General features: G+C 38.5%; 1 protein-coding gene and 1 long non-coding RNA gene across 6 annotated transcripts in view; one reads left to right on the top strand and one right to left on the bottom strand.

The window, feature by feature from the left end:
• Positions 1 to 17,288, top strand: part of Epcip (exosomal polycystin 1 interacting protein) — a 32,161-nt gene extending 14,873 nt beyond the window's left edge. For 2 of the 3 annotated variants that reach the window (XM_063252501.1, XM_005002487.4), the window contains one exon: positions 4,434 to 17,288. In XM_063252501.1, the coding sequence (XP_063108571.1) occupies positions 4,498 to 5,157 (660 nt within the window). In that variant the 5' untranslated portion in view covers positions 4,434 to 4,497 and the 3' untranslated portion in view covers positions 5,158 to 17,288. Of the gene's footprint in view, positions 1 to 3,989 lie in introns of all 3 variants that reach the window. The other variant, XM_063252500.1, reaches the window with a different exon arrangement.
• LOC134476823 (uncharacterized) lies at positions 2,716 to 21,796 on the bottom strand. Of its 3 annotated transcripts, none has more exons than XR_010048580.1 (2): positions 21,480 to 21,796; positions 2,716 to 6,402 (listed from the first exon to the last, which is right to left on the bottom strand). It is a non-coding gene; the product is annotated as an uncharacterized LOC134476823 (long non-coding RNA). The 3 variants fall into 3 exon arrangements; XR_010048581.1 differs by having other exon boundaries at positions 2,716 to 8,689; XR_010048582.1 differs by lacking the exon at positions 21,480 to 21,796 and adding an exon at positions 19,752 to 21,472.
• Between the last annotated feature and the right edge of the window lie 82 nt (positions 21,797 to 21,878).

Raw genomic sequence — 21,878 nt, forward strand, 5'->3', positions numbered from 1 at the left:
AATTACAAATCATGATGAATCATCACTTTTCTGTGTTTGACACTGTACTGGGAAAAAGTTTTTACAAAATTAAATCCTCTTGCCAGGCACATTAGTGCACACTTATAATGCCAGCACTTGGGGAGCTGAGAGAGGACAGCTGTGAGTTTGAGGCAAGCCTGGGCTACAAAGAGCGTTCAAGGCCAGCCCAAACTACTTAGTGAGATCCTGTTTAAAAACAAAACTCTTAAAATTGAAAACAAATATGTAATAATATATGTATACAAAAATTAAATATTACAAATGAAAATGAGAAGAATCATAAAGGAACAAAAAGAAGTAATAAAAGAAAAATTTACCACTGAGCTTAATAATAATCTAGCCATGGAATAACAATGGCTGTTTTTGTTCTGGTGCCTTATATGAACAAAACAGCATACAGAGGTTAGCCGTATAACATAGGATGATTAAATTTAAATCAGAGCCACTTGGCAGTGAGATAAACAAATCAAACCAGTCATATGGCAGCAAGACATGAATTATGGGCCTGTTGTCAACATGTTAAGCTACTAATCATTGCTTAGTATGATAATCCACATAATAACAACTGCATGGGATGTAAGTCTGCACCTAGCTATCCCCTGGCTTGGATGATGTCATGATAAACTTGATAAAGGATATAAGACATAAGTATGAAAATATTTCTTGTGTGGATAGAAAAAACGAAACATACAATTAGCATGGGGTGACAAGAATTTGAAAAAATCCAAAAGGAAGACAGGTAGTAATGTACTTTGGGGGTAGCTGCATTGGTAGTGGAAGAGAGAGTTGGGTTGGAGCCCTCCGACCCACTTTGACTGACACATCGTCTCTGCATCCCAGCTATCCCTGTGCTCTGTCACTGAGACCTGCCCTCCACACCATAAAAAGTGCCTCCTCGGCCCACCATGGGCAGAGGTATGGGCAGAGGTATGGGCAGTGTGATGTATCTGTGCCTACTCTTCATAAGTGGAGTGAAATCTGCCCACAAGTGAATACATGTACAGTGTGCACGGCCTATGTTCAGTAAACCTAAAGAAAGCAATCCATGGCACATTGGAGGAGCACCCTGTCTAGTTGGGACAGATACTGCGGGAATATCTTTTTGTGGGACCCCCAATAAACTGGTTACTGGGAATTTTTATCCCAACTATGTACCCTCGGTAAAGCTTCTAGCACCTGGGCTCCTTGTTCTGGCCTTTGGGCTCCTTGGTATACAACTAGAAGGGACCATCTGATGTCCCTTAAGTGTTGGGAGTTATTTGCAAATCCCTATGGAGATTTTCAGTCCCACTTGCAAATCAATTTATTTTTTCTGTCCTGTCATCTCTGTATTCCTTAGAGCAACATAGTACCTGAGAGGAGGAGGCAGATGACCTCCCTAGGCTGTGGGCTGAGCCATGGATGTTCTTCCATCTCTTTCCCTTTAAGGCTGTGCTCAGAGAGGGCCAATGGGATTAACAGCATTCCTAATTCTGTGAAGGCAGAGTAACTGGGCCATGAACTCCCAGAAAGCTCTGATGGAATCTGGGACAGCTGAGCATCTAAAATTATCTCGAAATTACTGAATTCTTCCCTGTTCCTAAGTGGGGTAGTCACCAACATGTTCTAATGCTAGTCAGAACCATTAATCCTTTGTTCAAGGAGAACTCTGCTCTTAGTCTCTCAAACTTCTTTACTTAATAATGTACCTGTCAATAAATCCCTTAAGAAAAGCCCTTGTCAATTTAAAAAAAAACATGAAACATTATGAAACACCTTATCCAGTCCCCCAAAGGATTTAATGGGTCCCTCTGCTATGTTCTCCATAATCACCTCCCATGTTCAGTGTATCCTTTTTTGGTTCACCCTTTTCTATGTCCTTTGAGTATAAACCCCTAGAGGGCAGGATTTAGCTCTTGCTCATCTCTGTTTCTTCTGCTTGATGTATTCCAAGGCCTGGGACACAGCTCCTGCCAGGCCCTGCCTGGGCCCCAACTTGACTTCCTCTCTCATCCCCGGGCTACAGCTCGTGGCTTCTCAGGCACAAGCCCAGCTTGATTCAGGTCTCTGATTCATGGCCTAGTAAAGCAGAATTAGGTCCATTAGAATAAGTCCCATGAGGGCTGTGTCCTGATGTCTGGTTCTAGGCTGTGTCCCCAGGGCTGAGAGAGTGCCAGCCACCTAATAAACTCTCTGTAAGCATTAGCTGAACAAATAAGTAGATGACTGGATGGAGTGATAGATAAGTAGACAGATGGTCAGAAAGACGGGCAAATGGATGGATTAATGCAGTTGCAATTGCTGGAAATCAGTATTTCATCTTCTATTCAAGTTTACCCAGCAAACTCTTGCACTCCAGGTGTCTGCTAATAGATTTTGCCTGTCTATCTGAGCCTTGGCATTTTTAGCTTTGCCTTTCTTAGATTTCCCACCACCATATTTTTTCACTTTGTGGCTTCATCTTGTACTCCAAGTATTGCATGTCTGCTTGGTCTCTTTCCTGTGGTCACCATACTATTTGGACACATACTTAACTCCCCAGAATGACCCTTTCATTTATTGTTCCCCATCCCTTCCTGCGGTGACCCTGTCAATAACTGCGGGTCTTCCTAGTCATAGTCTTACTGTGGCGCTCAATAAAGACAGATTAACTATTTGATCTTTGTTTTCAAACACCAGGTAACTAAGGGAAATGATCAGTCTTTGAAGCTGAAATTTGGTGTCTTCTGTCATAATGCTTGTTTTATTCCAACGGCATAAATTTAATACCACTCATCTATTATATGCCAGGCTCTGTAAGATGTTTTCTTCAAACAGCAAATTGATGTTATTCTTAAAATATGAATGCTTTCCTACCTTAGTTCATTTAATAATGCTTATATTATTATATAGTTTTGGGCCCCACAAAATTATTTGACAAAGCTAATTCATAAAACTTATTCTGGGATAGGAACAAGTAAATCAAAATAACTGCACTTAATATTGGTGGGTGACACTCAAAAGATGGGCAATTAAAATGAGTAGATGCTTCCCAGGAGAAGTAGAAATGGCCAATAAATACATGAAAATAATGTTCAACAGTTCTGGACACTAGAGAAATGCAAATCAAAACACTGAGATTCCATATTACTCTAGAAAGAATGAAGCTTATCAATAAATACTGTACTAACAAATGCTAGTGAGGCTGTAGGGAAAAGGTACACTTCCACATTGTTGGTGGTAATGTGAACTAGTACAATCACTGGAAATCAGAATGGAGATCCCTCAAAAAACAAAATAGGAATTACATTGGACCTAACTATTCTCTTTCTAGGTATCTTCCCAAAAGACTTAAAGACATTCTATTACATGTAGACCCATGTCTCAGTAGCATAACTTATAGTAGCCAAGTCTCAGAAGCACCCTATGTGTCCATCAACAGAGGCATAGAAAAAGAAAATGAGGAATTTATATACAATGGAACAGTAATCTCGATAAAGAAGGATAAATTTGAGTTGAGTCATAACATTATGAGACCATAATGTTCAGTGAAATAAATCAGACAAGTTTAATTATCACCTAGTTAGTTTTATATGAGAAACTCAAAATATAAATAAACAGCAAAATAAAAGAGAGGTAATAGGAAACAAGGAGCTAGATCTTTTGCAAGAGATGAAAGAAGGGAAGCAGCATATGGGGAATGGGATAAAAAAAAGAATTACAATGCCTTATGTACATGTACCAACTCCCCATGAGGAATGCAATCACTACATACTAACAAAAATTAAAAAAGAAAACTATTAGTGAATGGTTAGTCTTTTCAACGTCTGCAAACAAAGTTGTAACTGACTGTTACGCAAATATATTTGTAAGGGGGCAGGAAAAGGGTACATGGCCCCATAAACAGATTCATATGCTTAGGGAGGAGTGGAGACATGTTTTTCTAGTTGACATGAAAGTTTACCATTAACTAAATGTTTCATTGGCACCCATGCTATGTTGCTTAACAGGCAGTGTGTGGGAAGTGGAATCTTACAAGGAACTGCTTGTCTCCTGAATTCCAGGAAGTCGGGACCTGAGGGGGAGGGCATGTGCGTGTTGAAGGCTTCTGGGTACAGCATACTCATAATTAGACAGCTGGCGAATGTGCTTGCTCAAATCACTCCAAACCCCTGCCCGTGGACAGAATGCGATAGGGCTTCTTCCTGGGATCCACTCCGGCTCTCTTGGCATCTTAATACAACTGTCAGCAGACATCGCTGGGAATTGCATGCCTCAGCTAAGCCGGGCTCAGAGGTTTGGCTGCTGCTTCTCCTGAGCCTCTGAGATCAGAACATTTTTGCCTGCCTGCAACAGAGAAAAGTTTACAACTTCTTACTTAGGGGCCTCCTTTTCCAGAAGCTGTGTATTTCTGAGGAGCAGCTGTGGTAATCAAGCTGCATGTTTTCTTCCAGATGAGTTGCAATGAACTGGCTTCTGAAGGGGTAGCAGGAACGCACTAGCCCACACTGGGCAGGAATGGCACTGCCTTCCAGACACAGCCTTCTCCTGATCGGCGCCCTAAGCATCTTCACATTTGACTGTTTCACTGAAGGTCAGAAGAACAGCACGCTAATTTTCACAAAACAAAACACCATTCGGAACTGCAGCTGCTCTGCAGACATCCGGGACTGTGACTACAGTTTGGCTAACCTGATGTGCAGCTGTAAAACCGTCCTGGCTTTGGCAGTAGAGCAAACCAGCTACAGTGGCCATCTGACCATCTGGTTCACGGACTCATCAGTGCTGGGCCGCCTGTTGAATTTCACACTGGTCCAGGATTTGAAGCTTTCTCTGTGCAGTTCCAACACCCTTCCCACCAAGTACCTGGCTATTTGTGGGCTGAAGAGGCTTCGCATCAGCACAGAGGCCAAGTATCCCTTCCCAGAGCAAAGCTTACTCATCCATAGCACTGGTGACGGTGATTCCCAAGGGTTGCCCACATCGTTACACAAAGACCAGCAAACATGTATGTATATTTCGTTCTTAGATGTGGCTCTTTTCAACAGGGACTCATCCTTAAAGTCATACAGTATTGAAAACATTGCCAGTATTGCCAGTGACTTTCCCGACTTCTCTTACTTTAAAGCCTTCCCCATGTCAAACAACAAAAGCTATGTTGTCACTGTCATTTACTAGTATTATAACTATGTCCGCAGCTAGGAAACTTGGCAGCAGACAAGTGACTTAAACAAGGAATCTGGGAACAAGGCCATCATACAGGTATCCCTATGCACAGCTCAGCCTCTGTCTCCAGTTCCCATGTACAACTGAGCCACACCTATAAATATCCAGCTCTCTCTGCTTTAGTCCACATTCAATCTCGGGAGCTGTTTTGAAAAGGAAAGTAACAAGAAACTCAAAACAAATGATTCAGTTTGTGACCATATCTTGAGGACCAGCTAGAGGCTAGATCGTTGTAACTGGAGCCTATGAAGAGATGTCAGATCAGAAGTACGGAAGGCTGGAGTTTGTAAGGTATCTTCTTTCAAAATGAAGCTGTCTCCTCTTATCTGTGGGTGACACATTGTAAGACTCCCTAGTGGATGCCTGAAATGGCAGATCGTACCAAATCCTACATAGATGTTTTTTGCCCACATGTACCTATGATAAAGTTTAACTTGTAAGTTAGGTTATAGACTAATGATAATCACTGATAGAACAATTATATTAAGTTGTAATAAAATTATGCAAATATGTTTTCTCTCTCTCAAAGTACCGATTTGTACTATACTCACTGTTCTTGGAATCATCTGCAATGATACTTATTGGATGTATTTTATGGTGGGACAGCATGAAATTGTTATAAATTGCCTTTTTCTGGAATTTTTTATTTAATATTTTCAGACTGTGGTTGACCACTGGAAACTAAAACCTTGGGAGGAAAACTGTGGGTAGGGGGGAAATACCACACTACTGTAATTTCTTCTGCTTCATTTTGTGGCACTGTCTGGAATTCCCCCAATTGGAGAATGATAGATTTCAAAGGTGTTAGGAATTCCACAAAATGAATAGGTTCTCTTAAACTAATATCTTCCAAACACCTTGCTAAAAGAAGATGCACTGAGAAACAAGAGTTTTGAGATTTTGTTTGTGGAAGGTAGGAAGAATTAGAACAGATGTGGAGTGGGAGGGATTAGTACCAAATAAAGGCACAAGGGTTCTGAAGAGAAAGGTGTGGAAGTGGTAATCAGAGAATATAAAAACAACTGCATACTGTATCTCAAAATTTTGCTTAGACTGCTGCCTAGACCTGGGAAACATTTTCTTCTAGCTCTCTTTCATTTCCTTCTCTTTATTTGAATCTCCTACCTTTACTCACGATTCTGGTTCTGCTATTTGTCTTCTCATTTTCCTCCTCCTTCTGTTTCTTTTCTATGTGCTCTAGAAATTAGAATTTAGATTAAGATCAGAAGAACTGTTAAACCACATTAAGGGCTAGCCCAGGAATCTAACAATCACTTATTGCATTCTCATGTGCTCGAATTAATTAATTTTTTGTAGTGCTGAGGGTTGAACCTGGTGGATGGTAAGCTTGGATTCTAACACAGTTACATTCCCAGACTTTGACAAACTTTTTTTTAGAAGAGATAATTAATAAAGGAACTTCTGGCACTCAGTTTATTTGCAAGTTTGAAATTGAAAAGTTAGCTGGGCATTGTGGCGAACACCTGTAATCTCGGCATTCAGGAGGCTGAGGCAGAAGGATTATTGTGAGTTTGAGACTAGCCTGGGCTACAAAGTGAGTTTAAGGCCAGACTGAACTGCATAGGGACCCTGTCTAAAAGAAAAAAAGAAACAAAAATTGAAAAGTTAGGATACTTTACACAGCATGTTAACACAAGATGGCATTATGCGTGTTATAAAAGGAACCAAAGCAATACAGTATTTAAAAACTTTAGTTGGCTCACCATTGGTGCAATGAAAAGTTCCCCTCACAGAGACCCAGTTTTTCATTAGTGGAATGGCAATTGTGGTACAAATGTCTAACTCAGGATGCATTCATGATACCATAATGACAAAAATAAGTTTTACTATGAAATAACATAATGGCCTACGTTGGTCATTGTCATTATATATCATGTTCATCACATTTTTTCCTCCGTAACCTTAGGGTAATTGAAATAACCCAAAATTTACACATTTGCTTAATTGGTGGGGGATTTGGCCATTCAAGCTAATTAGCATGAATCTATAATGTCAGTATTTAAATTAGGCCAAACCAAGACTAAAGTATGAATTGTAATAGAAAAGTGTTACGACCTCATTACTGATATTGCACTTTAGAGACAGCTTTAAAGTTACAGGAAAAGACAACAGAAAAAAAGGGAGGAGAAAAAAGCAAGAATGATTTAAATGAAAAAATAAATGTATATTTACTATCTGAATTTGAATGGTATTTTATCAATAATGTATAAAATTAAATGACATTAGTAATTATGTGAAATATATAAATCATTGTAGGTCAATGGGATTTAAACCAATAGAAAGTAAACCTTTAGTTATCTACTAGCCTTGGGTTTCCACATCTGTTATAGGGTCTGTTATAGGATAAACAGGAGACAGAAAACCCAGCACAGACATGGGGATAAATGGCATTTGACACTCAGCTGCAGGACAGGGTGATGGCAGGGAGCAATGGAGTGGTAGTAAACCAGGGTGTTCCTAAAAGGTGCCCAGAGGGTCCTCAGTGGGGCAGCTCCAGCTGAGTGCTGATGTGGGACCAGAGCATAGGGCCAGATTTAATGCTTCAAGAATATTAGGTATTCCCACTTTTTATGTGAAACTTTGCAATTTTCAAATGCTGGCATGTCCTGGTCTGTTTTCAATAACACTATGAGGGTCAATAAACTATGCAAGTGGTCCCATCTGGCCTGGGAGTAGCAGTTTGTCACCTCTGGGCTCTGGTTATCAGTGTCCTAGTTAGGATTGTCAATTTCACGGTCTTGAGATACACCTAGTAGATTAGTGAAGCACATTTCCTGTGTGTCTGGCTGAGTAGCACACAATACTGCCTCTAGTTCCTGGCCTCTTCCTGTCTGGTTCTGTTCCCGTTTTGCTTCTTGGCCACTGATGAAATGTCTTGGCTCCATGTACCCTTCTAGCAAATGATCTTGCCATGAGGCCAAATGATTATGAACTGAGTTCCCTGACATTGTAAGCCAAATGAATCTCTTCTCCTTTAAATTGTCTGCATTGGGTAATTTTCCAGGTGTGGGTTAAGTTAATACAACTGATAAAAGTTTAACCACCACCTCTCAAAAAAAAAAGAAGTGAATTTTGCTTAAAATATGTCTAGCTGGGTGTGGTGGCACAAGTCTGTAATCCCAGCACTCAGTAGGCTGAAGCCGAAGGATTGTTATTTTAGGAGTTACATGAACGTTAAGCCAAAAGATATGTAGAGCGAACATCCTTTAAGCAACTTCCTTGCTAGATCCTATGAAATTTTTCCAATATTGGATGTTTGTTTCCTCAAGCTAAAGGAACTGCTGAGATCATGAGTCTTGGGGTGTAGGTCACTTGCCGTATGGAGAGGCCTATTTCCTTCCCAGCCTGTACCACAGGTGGAAACATCAGTGCTCTGCACTTGCCTTAGAGATCAGCCCACTTTGACGTGAAGACTTGTGATCATCCCTAAAGTGGGAGACGGCGAAGCTGAGGTGCTTAGGACCTTGGGAGAAAAATGATTTTGTGTTTAGAACTTGAGTAAGCCTACGACAGTTCCCCAGAAGGAATAAGGGAAGAAAGGAATGAAGAAAAGATATGAAGAACATTTTACACACATTAGGTTGGCAAATATGGGAATCAGACAATCACACTTCCCACACTTTCTTTCTTGTAATTTTAGGACCACCTTCTGTCCAGAATTTACAGGAAGATGTTTACACACTTGATGTAATGTGTTACGGGAAATGTGATGTGATGAGGAATTTTTGTATAATGCATTTGGATCTGAACAGTCTCTAGTCACAACTCAACAGTGCATGAGGTTGCTTTTGCTCAGTCAGACTTCAAAAAAGCAACAAGAGGCTCTAAAGAGAGGAGAACCAATCATAAAGACCTACTGACATAAATGGTACAGGTACAGCACAAATATATGGCAGTTAGTAAAACTTCATTTAATCATTCACTTATAATAAGCACTTATTGTATGCATGTTGTACTTCAATAGTTTTAAAATACAGCAATGAATATCATAACTGACAAGTAATTATCAGAACTGACAAATATGAACACTTCATCACCATGAATTGCAAAGAAATTGTGAGCTTCATAGTAGGTTTGCTGTTGGTAGTAGTATTAGCACCATTTCTGAAACTTTTGTTTACATTGTAAGATCATATAAACATCAACATAATGAAGTTTTGGGGGAAGCCAGGGTTCTAACTGTAGAAAGTATGAAATTGAGGGGGAAAGTACTGGCTACATGAGCCAGTTTAATGGAGTACATGAGCCAAATTAGGAACAGTGTGAACACTAAAGTGGGTGTAAATGGGTTATAGCATATTGCATTTTAAAAGCATCCTACGAATCTCCACTGTCACTAAAAAAGGGAAGAAAAACGTTGCAAGGGGTAAGAGAAAATTCTGCTATACAGAAGAAGGGCTATTAATAAACCTAGAAGGAATAATAGAGCTATCAAGTCACCAACACCATAATAATAAGAAAGTCTGAAAAGAGTCTTTCATGGAAACTAAAAGGACAGGAAGAAATACTAGGGATATGCATATAACTTAGAAGTACCATCACGCTATGGGTTACTTACTAATTACAAAAGTTACCCTTAATGTGTGGAAAGGTCTATAAAGGAGTGATTAAACAACTGAGTGATTAAATTTACCATGGAACAAAAGTTCCACCTAGTATGACGCTCAGAGGACCATTATGTGTGTACAAAGTATTTTTGCAAAAAGTGTCAAATGTGGGGCTGGGGATTTAGCTCAGCGGCATAAGCACCTGCCTTGCAAGCAGGCAGTCGTGAGTCCGATCCCCAGTACCGATAAAAAGGGGGGGGGGAAAGTGTCAAATGTGCATCTAATCCAAATCTAAACTAAGGGACATTCTTAAAAAAAAAAAAAAAAAAAAAGAAAGAAAGAAAGAAAGAAAGAAAAACTGACCTGGATGCTTCAAAATTCTCAAGTAATAAGGGGCTGGGGATTTAGCTTAGCAGCATAAGTGCCTGCCTTGTAAGCGCACGGTCGTGAGTTCGATCCCTGGTATCAATAAAAAAAAATTCTTGAGTAATGAAAATTAGAAGATAAAAAAGGGTGGGGGGCTGTGATGGATGCCATCTTGGATAAAGGTGAATAAATAACCATGATGACTAAATTGATGGATCATAGATTGTGGGGAAAAACAACAAATACAAAGCTTCAAAAGACATTTTCAGGATAACTAGGAGAAATTTGGATACTGGATAATAGTAATGTATTAAAGAGTTCAATTTCTTGAGTGTGATAACTGCATTACGGTGTATAGAGGAATGTCCCTCTTAGGACGTACTTATGAAATATACAGAGGTACAGTGCCCACAGGTAGCTACCAAATGACTCAGCAAAGAAAGACAGATAGAAAGCAAAGCAAAGCAAATCAAAGCAGTGTAATACTAACGGTGATGAATCTAGGGAAAGGATACATGAATGTTCATGAGGAAGAGGAATTTGGAGGTGGGCACACAACTAGTAAGTGGACAGGCGTGCTGGTCCTTTCACCAGAAATCAGTATGCTGCTGCTGCTGCTGCTGCTGCTGCTGCTGCTACAGACATAGTAGCCACTGCTGTCACCACCAGCCCTGCCTTCTGATACTCAAGAAACAGGACCTGGATACTGAATGCTAGTGAAGCATCCTTGACTGCCACAACTGTTTCTAATACCCACAGAGCTGATGACTAGGAGACTTGACATGGAGTCTCACTGCCACTAATGGACTAACCACCTTCCCCCTTGGTAAGCAGAAATGGTCATCCAAGACAATGTCATATTCATCTCTGAATCAAAGCAATCATCCCTGGTGATTCAGATGCATGATGTACCCAAAACAGCCAACCAACATACTCAACTCTCAGTTAAATGCAACCATTGTTGTGTCTTCTAATAGAAGTATTTCTTCTTCAGGTAAAGGACTGTTTAAACTACTGATTTGCTGATACAGGTAGTAAATGCTTAAATTCCTAGGTATAATAGAAATAAAACAACTTCCAATCTTAGGTTCTTAGAGCCATGTATTCTGGCTACAGGATCATGTATTCATTGCTGGTTCAAAACATAATGCTATTGGGGCTGGGGATTTAGCTCAGCGGCATAAGCGCCTACCTTGCAAGCAGGTAGTCATGAGTTCGATCCCTGGTACTGATAAAAAGGAAAAAGAAAAAAAAAACATATGCTATCTATATTCATAAAACAGGATTTCCCACCCCTCTAGGAAGCCCTTTCCAACTGGCACGGTGGCTAGGTCTTCAATAGTCCACTCCAATTCCTATGAACAGATTCTTTCGGATAATGAGATACATGAAAAGACTGGCAAACCATGTGAACATTAGCCCATTTGGTCACTTCTAGCATCATGAAATTGACTCCTGGTCAGAGCAATGTTATATGAGATACCATGGTGAAATAAAGCAAGCACTAACTCCACCACTGGGTAATGTTATTAGCAGAAGTACTACAAACAGGAAAGATAAGTCATAGAATAAGCGTTTATTTCATCCAGTGAGGACAAATTGCTCTCCCCTCCATGATAGGAAAGTCTAGTACAGTGGTGATAAGCCTATGGCACACACGCTACAGCAGGCTATGTGTATCATTGGAAGCTCTAAAAGGTTCACCACCATTGGCCTAGTACAATGAAACTGGCTGCTTTGCCCAGGAAATATTCCAAATTAGAGGATCAACACTGGTCTCTGCTGTTGGGAGTTGGATATTAAAGAGTTGGATCAGTATTAGTGAAAGGAAGTTCACTTGTTGAACCCATACAAAATCTTTTTCCTGACATCAAGACTACTGCCCTTGAGATTACTGAATAAGCACTGAATTAACTATCTAAAGAAAGCAGATTAATATCGATAGAACGAGCTGTCTTATCAACAAAGTTATTAAGAGCGTGCTTTTCAGTGTGATGACTGGAGTATCTGCACTACTTTCACTCATTTGTACTGTGCTGCCTTGCGTGTCCACCTTCATATTTTGAAAGATCAGATAGGGTTAGCTCATTTGGGGCATCTAAGATTGCATGGTGAGTTTTTTGTTATCCCAAGTAAACCATTCGTTTGTATTAGTGCTTAATGGAAGCCAGGTACAATTACTTGAAAGGAGCCTACTTGTCATTTAAATGAATTCAGTGGATGTACTTACTATCTGAACCATGTTGTCACAGGCCCAAGATGATCTTCATTATGAGAGTTTCAGGCCATAGAACTTAATGCAACATTTAACACGACAGTGAAAACAAGGACCCAGGATTAAGCAATGAAACATTTGAATATTTATGGGGTCATTTAAGGGTGGAAATAACATGAAACTGGAATTTTTGGAAGTAAATGTTTCAAAACAAACCCTCCAGAAAAAAGGACACTGATGAGAGGCATTTACTGATATGTATGGCGTACATATTCCCGCTAAGGCCAATTTCAAATGAAGAATTCAAATCAATTTTGTAATCTACTAATTTCAATTTTATCCCTGAATATTCCTACTTTCCACACTGCTTTGCTGTTTTCAGTCTTTTCCGAGGTCAAATTCGTTATTTTTGTTATTAGTTTTGCAATGATGTGCGACTGCTGAACTTGAAATGCATGCAGTTAGTTGGCTGAAAGCTGTTGATGGGTTAAATGAGAGGAACACAGAGGTGCCCTCCTGATTGACAAGAGGTGAGTCATGAGGGAAGCTGTCAAGCGGAGGGTCAGCAAGGTTGTGGAAACAGAAGTCTGATGGGAGCGGTCTGAAGAGGGACTGCACCTGAGGAAGTACGTTCAAGGAGCAGAGACCATTGTATGGACAAGTTCAGCTGTGGAGACCGGAGAAAATGGTCTTCATGACTGCAGGGAGGCCAGAAAGGTCGTTTCTCAATGAATCAAGGAAGTGTGTACACTGATTGGAATGACATGGTAGAAAGGGCTGATGATGCTGAAGATACAGCACAGGGCTTGGAGAGTCAAGGCTGTAAAGAAGTGGGATATAGTGCATAAACTGTTGTATTAATCTTTAAGGGGAAGAGGATACATTCAATTCCATGACTGGGGAGGCCTGGGAGATGGGGATAGATGCAAGTTTTGGAGAGTTGGTTCCTTCTGAGGATTTTATCTTTTCAGGGAAGAATTCTGTAGTGATTAGTTGGGAATGGGATAAAGAGCTTTGAGAAAAGAGGAAACTATATAAAAATTATGTCATGGTTTGGAAAAGTACATTAGCCAAGAAGACATATGAAGAATACTGGGTAGAGAAATTAGTTGAAATCCCTCACATGTGTGAGTTCTTCATTAACATGCATGTTTTATTAAAGTGATAAGAGAAACTGATTTTTAAATAAAGTCATCTTCACATTTTAAAAGCTAAAGTGTATTTATTTTAATTTAAAAATCTTTCTTGTTTCTCCTTATTGGTCTGTTGAGTCAGTATTGTGTGGTTTGTACTTTGCTGGAAAATACATTATCTGTAAAATTTCAGAGGTATTATTACTACATTGTACATAATATTGTCATGATTCAGCCTCTTCCCAATCTCTAGTTATACCTAAAGCTATGAGGGGTATATGTGTGTGTAACATGTTGTTACTTTACTAGCCTTAGTATTTTTTCTATAATACCTATATTTTGGATTTTATTTACTATTTACTAATTTAATTTTCTTTGAATATTCCCACTTTCCACATGGTTTTGCTATTTCTAATCTTCTCTGAAGTTGAATACTTTGTTATTTTTGCAATGATAAACAAAAACTACACAGTATTATTTTATCTATATACCATATACTTTTATATTCACATATCAACATTTCTATTAATTTCTACATAACTTCATTAATTACCAAGTAGTTAAGTATTTTTTTTAGACAATTAAGAATGTTGCTTAACTTTTTGGATTTTTCAGTTAATTTTTTCTATTTGGAAAATGTGCCTGTAATATCTTTATTTGGGAGAATTTGTTGTTTTTAAAATTCCTACATTATTGCTTTTTATAAATACTTCATTGATGACAGTCCGCAGCATACAAAATTGTCTCTGTATTTGTCAGTAACTATCTACTTAATCTATACTCACTGATTATATTATTAGCATCTCACATAATCTTATGTGATTTCTGAACAATTGATTTACATGCTTCAGAAAAACATATCAAAGTGTTCCACAATGAAGAAATATACTGTGGTAATATTTAGTGCCCATTAAAGTTGTGTATTAAGCGTTTAAAACAAAACAGGGGCAGAGAAGGCAATTTCTAGCTCTGTCACAGCTAGGGTCCTCCTGCGAGAGTACAACAAAGAAGAGAAGCCAAGAGAGCTGAAGATGTTACAAAAGAATATAGCTCTTGTTCCGTGAAGCCCAATATGGATAAGGAGAGAAACAAAGACAAGAAGATAGTAGATGGAGGAAAGTGATAGATGCACTGGTACAGAGAGCAAGCAGACTGGACAGACAGGAGTGAAATAATTACAGGATAATATTCCCAGCAACCTCCAGTAAGTGGAAAAGGTCCAGGGTGTAATCATCAGGGCAGGTGGCTGGAGTGGTAGGTAGGACTACTGAATGAAAGGTGATGTTCAGGAACCAAGGAGGTAGGGAGATTATCCTCTGGAATATTACAGAGAATGAATGAGCAAATGAATATTCCTCAAACAGTTCTGGAAGAAAATACAACAAGAAGTATAATAAAATCATGGGTGTTTTGGGTTGTCCTTTTTACATTGTTTTACATTTTCTAAATTTCTAAGATGTGTAGGCAGTATTTTTGTAATTAGGAAAAGGTTACTTTTGAAAGTTCATTTGCTTTGTTTCTTGTCTCCTTGCTGAGACAAAATACCCAATACTCAAAGTTAAAGGAGGAAAGGTTTATTGTGTAGCTCACGGTTTACATAATTTCAGTTCATCATTAGTTAGCTCTAAGGCAGGCAGAGCAGGAAAGCAGTAGACAGCAAAGAGCAACAAGCAAGGACCTTCTTTCTGTCCCTTGTATTTTTCCCAGGGAGGACCTTCCCATTATCCACTCCCACAACTATGCACAACCAACCAGTGGACTAATTTAGTAATCACACACCCTTGATCCCTGCATCACACACACTAGATCCAGTCACCTGTGAAAAGCCCTACCTGTGACCATATGAGCTTTGGGAGAACATCTAGACACAAGCCATAACATCCATGTACAGTTTTAAATAAATTTAAACCTATGTCTCATTTTTCTTGATGTAATCCCACTACAATCTTACTGTGTATTTATTGTACAACTTTGCTGCCTTCTAGTAAAACTAAAGGATACAAAAGTAGAAACATTAATTCCTCTATAATTTATGCCCAGAGGGAATGTTTACAACTATTGTCTTCAATAATGTGTCTATTTAAAAATTTTCCTTCCAGAAGAACTATGATATATAAATCACATTGATACCGCACAGGTGATGTTTGTCACCTTTTGCTTTTGCATTTGATTATACAGTTCTTAGCTATGCATGAAATCTAAGAAAAGTTTACTAAATGCGACACCCTAGATCTGATAATCACCTTGCAGAAAAATATTCTGCTTTAGTCCCAGAAATCCTTACACATTTTCTAATGAGGAAGACATTTAAAGGGCCATTGACAAGTATGGCTGACATTTTTTTTTCAAAATAACTTTTTAAAAATCTGGATCTTTTAAACCTGGGCTGAATCAATGCTAATGGTTTAATAGAAAAGCTGATTTTACTGCATTATAAACAATGGTTAAGTTTTAATGGCATTTGAAACAAATAATTTAGGTATATTTTGGTATTAAGGGTTAGACCCCTGGCCTCACACCAATTTCATGCCCTACCATTAGCTACACTCAAGCTTAGGAATTTTCCATTTCAAAGTAGGGACAGTTACATGTGGGGAATGGCAATGAAGGTACTTGTCTTTCTTTGTGAGTTACTTTCAATAACTATGTACTTGGAGGAGAAAAAGCTTTCTTCACTTTTACCTGCTATTTAAAGGCATGCCTGTGGAAAGCCTTAAGGAGAGAAATAAAGAGCTCTTTGCTAAACAATAGTAGCAGCTGAAGTTATTAAACTGGTAATTTAAAAAAAGTTGTAAATTTTTAGGCATAAAATTAACAATCATATCAAATTTTTAAAAACTCAAGTTGTTTTGTTGGGCTTTGGTTTTTGGCCTCAAACGTTTTAACAAAAATAAACTTGAATATTTTAAGCAAACAAACACATACTGCAAAATAAAATATTATTAACAACAAAACCAAAAGATATTTCCTATAGGTACTCCAGGGGTATCTCAGGGAATCCACAGACAGGAGTGCAGTCCAGTTTCAGTGACCTGGAAAAGTACTAGAATCCAGCATGCTATTTATTTCCTGTCCTCTTCTGTTTTCTCCACACCTGCTTCCTTCTTTCCTGATACAATAACTTATTTTCTTGGTTCTTAGGTATCACAGCAGTCTGTGGCTTTTTTATAGCTTTTGAGGTCACTGCGGTCCCAGGCATTGTTTGTTTCACGTGCAAAGTCTTCTGAAAATATTATTTCATTCATTTTGGATCGACCAGTATAATGTAACCCATGCCTGGCCCAATCTGAACTAGGTTTTTGCTCCTAGGTTGGGTGTCTTCCTCGCTAGAGGAAGCAGTTCCCAGAGCCAGAAGAGAAAAGGTGCCTATTACTACTCTAAGAACAGGAAATCAAATAACAAATGCTGGCAAGGATGTGAGGGAAAAGAAACTCTTTATTGGTGGGAATGTAAATTATTATCACATTATTGGTGAGAAAGTAAATTAGTTCAACCACTATAGAAATCAATAGGGAGATGCCCAAACAAATTAACACTAGAAGCTCCATTCAACTCAACTATTCCCCTTCTAGGAATCTTCCTGATAGAATTAAAGATATATTACAGTACACATGCATATTTATGTCTATAGCAGGATAACTCAGAAGAGGCAGACCTTAGAAATGCCTTATGTATGCATAAGCAGATAAATGGATAAAGAAAACATCATATTATACACAACAGTACTACTCTGCCATAAAAATTTGAGTCATTTGTAAATATCGTAGTCTCCCTAGTGTAAAAAGAAAAACAAAACGGAAAGATCCAAAATGTACAACAGATATGATAACGAAAAGGAAAATGTTCAAAAGGAAAGAACTGAGATAGGGGAAAGGAAAAAAAGAAGGGAAAAGATCATATGCATATAGGTATACATATATATACATATATGCGTATATATATACAAGATAGATAGCTATACTACTAATCTGTTATTCATCAAAAAGAAGTTTGTGCTTTCATTGTTTGTTTGATCATTTTTATGCCTAAATCTTGTAACATGAACTACTTCTAAGATAACAATATGCAATTAACTGTTAATTTTCTACTACTTTTTAAATTCTGTATTGTTTCTATTCCTTGTTTGTTTAAATAAAAATGTTAAGTGAAATAAGACACAAGCATAAATAATGCAGTTTCTCTTATATTATGTGAAAACAATTTTGAAAAAAACCAAAATAAATGATAGATAACAGGAAACAGGGAGACAGATCTTTTGCAAAAGGGAAGAGGACCAGGAGATGAATGGTGGAGGGTGGGAAGGGGCAGGGGATGAAAAAGAATTATGATGTTTTATGTACATCTGTCAATTCCCTACAAGAAATTGTAATCATCATGTATAGCAAACATAATTAAAAAATAAAAACTGAAAAAAAATTCTCAAGTCTAAGTAATTTACAACAAGTACTTTGAGGATCATGTTTTAGGACTAAAGGGATATGAACTATAGAAAAGATTTACTTAACCCAAGATAGGGTAGAATAATTACCACACTAGATAAGTGGATAATGTCTACTACTATTCAGTCAACAAACATTAACTGTACTCATACTCATATACAGAGGGCCAAACGGTATTTAAGGTTCTGTGAAGATGGCTTTGAAAAAACAGAAGAGTCCTTTCCTCCAGGAAGTTTGCTTGAATTATACTTCAGGTAATGCAGAACTGCCTTTATTGAGGCAAGGGCTGAAGAAATTCAACTAATTAAGTCATTTCCTCAGCAATATCAGGAATGTGTATATATATATATATATATATATATATATATATATATGTGTGTGTGTGTGTGTGTGTGTGTGTGTGTGTGTGTGTATATATATATGATAGTTATAGGGAAAATCTTAATTATGGATTCACAGATTATTATATTTTATCTGCTAAATAAAGTTTTAAAAAATAAAAATTGAGGAAGGATTCATAGCTTTCATGCATTTTAGCTTGACAAATAAGGGTATAAAAACATGCAAACTACCATATACTATTAGCATTCTTCACAGAAGTGAAGAGATTTTCTTATCTAAAGTTGCAATTTTGTGGGAAAAAAAGTTATTGCTTAGAAACATGACTCTTAAAAATTAGCTGATTCCAACAAACTGGTTGGCATAACTTCTATATAAGCAGTTTTTGTCCTACTGGAATATTTAACATGCTTCATATTAAATGGAGATGATGTATTAATAAATTAGCCAACTTAAGACTCAAAGTACAGAAGTACTTTAATAATTCATTTCTAATGGTTACTGGCTTACAAGCAACTAAAAGAGCTATTCAGTTTTGGGAAATTAATTACCATAAGGTCTACAAACGTGGTAGAAGGGATTTTGGCTTACTTGGGCAGAAAGACTTTTTAGTATTTCACTTTGCCCTTTACCTCTCTGAATAGGTAGGCTGGAAAAGTTATAAATAATTTGCTATCTCTGAATATTTTGACTCACTATAAAATGACAAGTGTTCTCCCTTCTATTTATATCCAATCAGCATCTTTCTGGTGTGAAAGCTTCTTAAAGGTTCTGGCCAATATTTTAAAATACCTGTTTCTGAGCCTTATCTTTGCTGCCCTCATCATCTTAGTGCAAATCTGTCTTTTGGCCCAGGTGTCTGTCAGCTAACCAGGCACAATTTGAATCTTCCGTTACTGAAAATGAGAGTTCAATTTCACCCGTGAAACAGTCTACTGGAACTAGATTTTAAACCAATGCTGAACCACAAAATATAAGAGCTGAGAGCAAAGTGCATAGAATAGAAGCCAAACAGTATTCATTTTTCCTTTTAAGTTTGGGAAACTATTACTGAGGAAGTTCTTAGCTCAAAAGCTGGATCCTAGGAGGGAAAGTTTCTGATGAAGAAAAACCAAAGAGACACAGAGGTATATGAAATACAAATTACTTTTTAAAATATAGAAATTCTTTCACTGGGTGTTTTTGAGTATTTTCACTCACTGTAAAGTGACATATTGTTCTGCTTCAGAATTTAAATCTCAGTGAAATTTTACTGGGATAGTATGAACAAACTAGAGCACTCATCTTTGCTGGGATAAGAATATATTTTAAACTTCTATAAAGAGCAGTTTTCACTAGAAAAGTGAAAATTACATACACTAGAATTCAGCTATTCCAAATCTAGTCAATCCTACAGATGTGGCAATTTTTCAAAACTTTTTATTGAAGCTTTTTTGAGGGGAGGGATGGGGTTTCACTATAAAGTTCAGGCTGGCCTTTAACTCACTTTGTACCCCCGGCTCGTCTGGAATTTGCAGTGATCCTCCTGCTCAGCCTCTGGAGTGCTGGAATTACAGACATGTGCCATACTGAAGCACTACCATAGTGGAGGGAAGAGAGTAAGTTCTACTTTCTGAAGGTTCAATAATTGAGTCTATGAAATGAAGACAGTAAATAGATTAACAGGAGAAAAAACATTTTATCTTACATGCATACGCACAGATGTTCCATGATACATAAGACTTGAAGAAGGATCGGCTCACTGAAATTTTTATAGTATATGGAGCTACAGAAAATTATAAGAGTGTAAGATGTCTGGAGGAGAGGTAATGACAAGTTATGGGAAGGTAAGATACCAGATATGGCAATAAAAGCTTGTCTAATTATGTAGTTTCTTTGATAGTTTAAGCTGTCTTCTAGTAGCCCATCAAAAAAAAAAAAAACGGGCTGGGGATTTAGCTGAGCGGCATAAGCACCTGCCTGGCAAGCAGGCAGGCGGTCGTAAGTTCGATCCCCGGTACCGATATAAAGAAAGAAAAAATTTAAAAAAAAAACATGATTATGACTGGACACGTTGTCACCTTCAGTCATTAATACAGTTAATGGTCCCTAGTGATGAAATAATCCAGAAACGGGGATTCATAACAATGAGGTTCTCTTTTGTAGAACCTAGGCAAATAAAGAGGCCCAGAGAAAGCTTTTCCCTAAACTTTGGGAGTGGGAAGAATGGGCTGAGGAACAAGGTAGGAAATTCCTTTAGTTCCAAGTTCTCAGTGTGAGGGCCAGGAGTAGCTCAGGGGCACAGCACCTGCCTGGCAAGTGCAAGGCCCTGAGTTTGATTGCTGGTTAAAAAAAAATTCCCGTGTGCCACAGCTTCAGAGTTTGAGGTATTATTTTTTTGAACCCAAACAATGAGACTAGAAATAACCTAAATGTCAAATTTTATGGGGCTGTTTAAATATATGATGCAGCTCGGTAAAAGAGACAACGCCTTTTCCGCACATACGATCTCCAGTCTATGCTGTATTAAAAATCCTGCTTGCCACCACCTGATTAAAGGACGGAAATTCTTTTCGATTGTACATAATTATAGGCTTTTATGCTCAGGAGGTATCTCCGGAGGATCATGAAAAACTTAACTCGGCTGGGAAGGAAGTGCGGTTTTTTTTTTTTTTTCCTATGTTACTTTTTGAATTTTGAAGCATGGCAAAGGAATTCACAAACATTCGCATTAGCTCAAGGATACACGTGTCCTGCCGGAAGGATGAGCTCCAAGTCTGGCGAAGAAAAAGGAAAAGTATATGCATTTAACTTCACGGGCGACCGCCGACAGGCCTCGACAAGACGATCCCTCTGCGACGCAAATCTGAAAACCCTAACAACCCCACCCCCAAGTTTTGGTTTGTTTTTTTTTTTTCCTGACACCGACTATGCTTCGAAAAGGAGACACAGAACTGCTAGCAAACCTGGCAATTTCTCCACAACACTAAAACACTTCTGCTTTCTTTGTAGCGGCTGGGGGTGGAGCGTCACCCTAGCAACACTTTAATAATGAAACTTAATGTCTTTTTTTTTTTTTTTGTCTTTTTCCTTTTTATCGGTACCGGGGATCGAACTCACGACTGCCTGCCTGCAAGGCAGGCGCTTATGCCTCTGAGCTAAATCCCCAGCCCCGAAATTCAGTGTCTTTAAAAAACCTCTGTGGGCATAAACCTGTAGAAATACGAATAATTACCGTAGTGTCACCTCAGTCACAGCTCTGAATGAACAGCCATTCCCCGAATACACTTTCCCCGCCGAACCCAGTAACTCCCGCCTTCCCCGCCGCCTTCACTAGCCCCACCCAGCGCATGGCGGGAGGTTTTCCACGTGACCTTTCACGTAAATGCGGAAGGCGCATTGCAGCAACATTTTGGAAGAGGCGACTGAGGCCACTCTATCATGCCATCTCGATGATCCTCTTTGTGACCTGTCCAATAACACTGAGTCCCAATGTTCTATACCAATAATTTTCCAAGCCGACAGGTGGCGCTGGCAAAAAAAAAAAATCTACGGTGTCTCATACACAGGCACTGGGCGCTCTTTCTCACGCAGTGGGAGAGCGTCGAGCTCGAGCGCAAGCGCACGCGTGGTC

Source organism: Cavia porcellus, unplaced genomic scaffold, assembly GCF_034190915.1.
Source record: "Cavia porcellus strain 051 isolate PalLab524CR breed Dunkin Hartley unplaced genomic scaffold, mCavPor4.1 scaffold_7, whole genome shotgun sequence".
NCBI classification, from domain to species: Eukaryota; Metazoa; Chordata; class Mammalia; order Rodentia; family Caviidae; genus Cavia; species Cavia porcellus.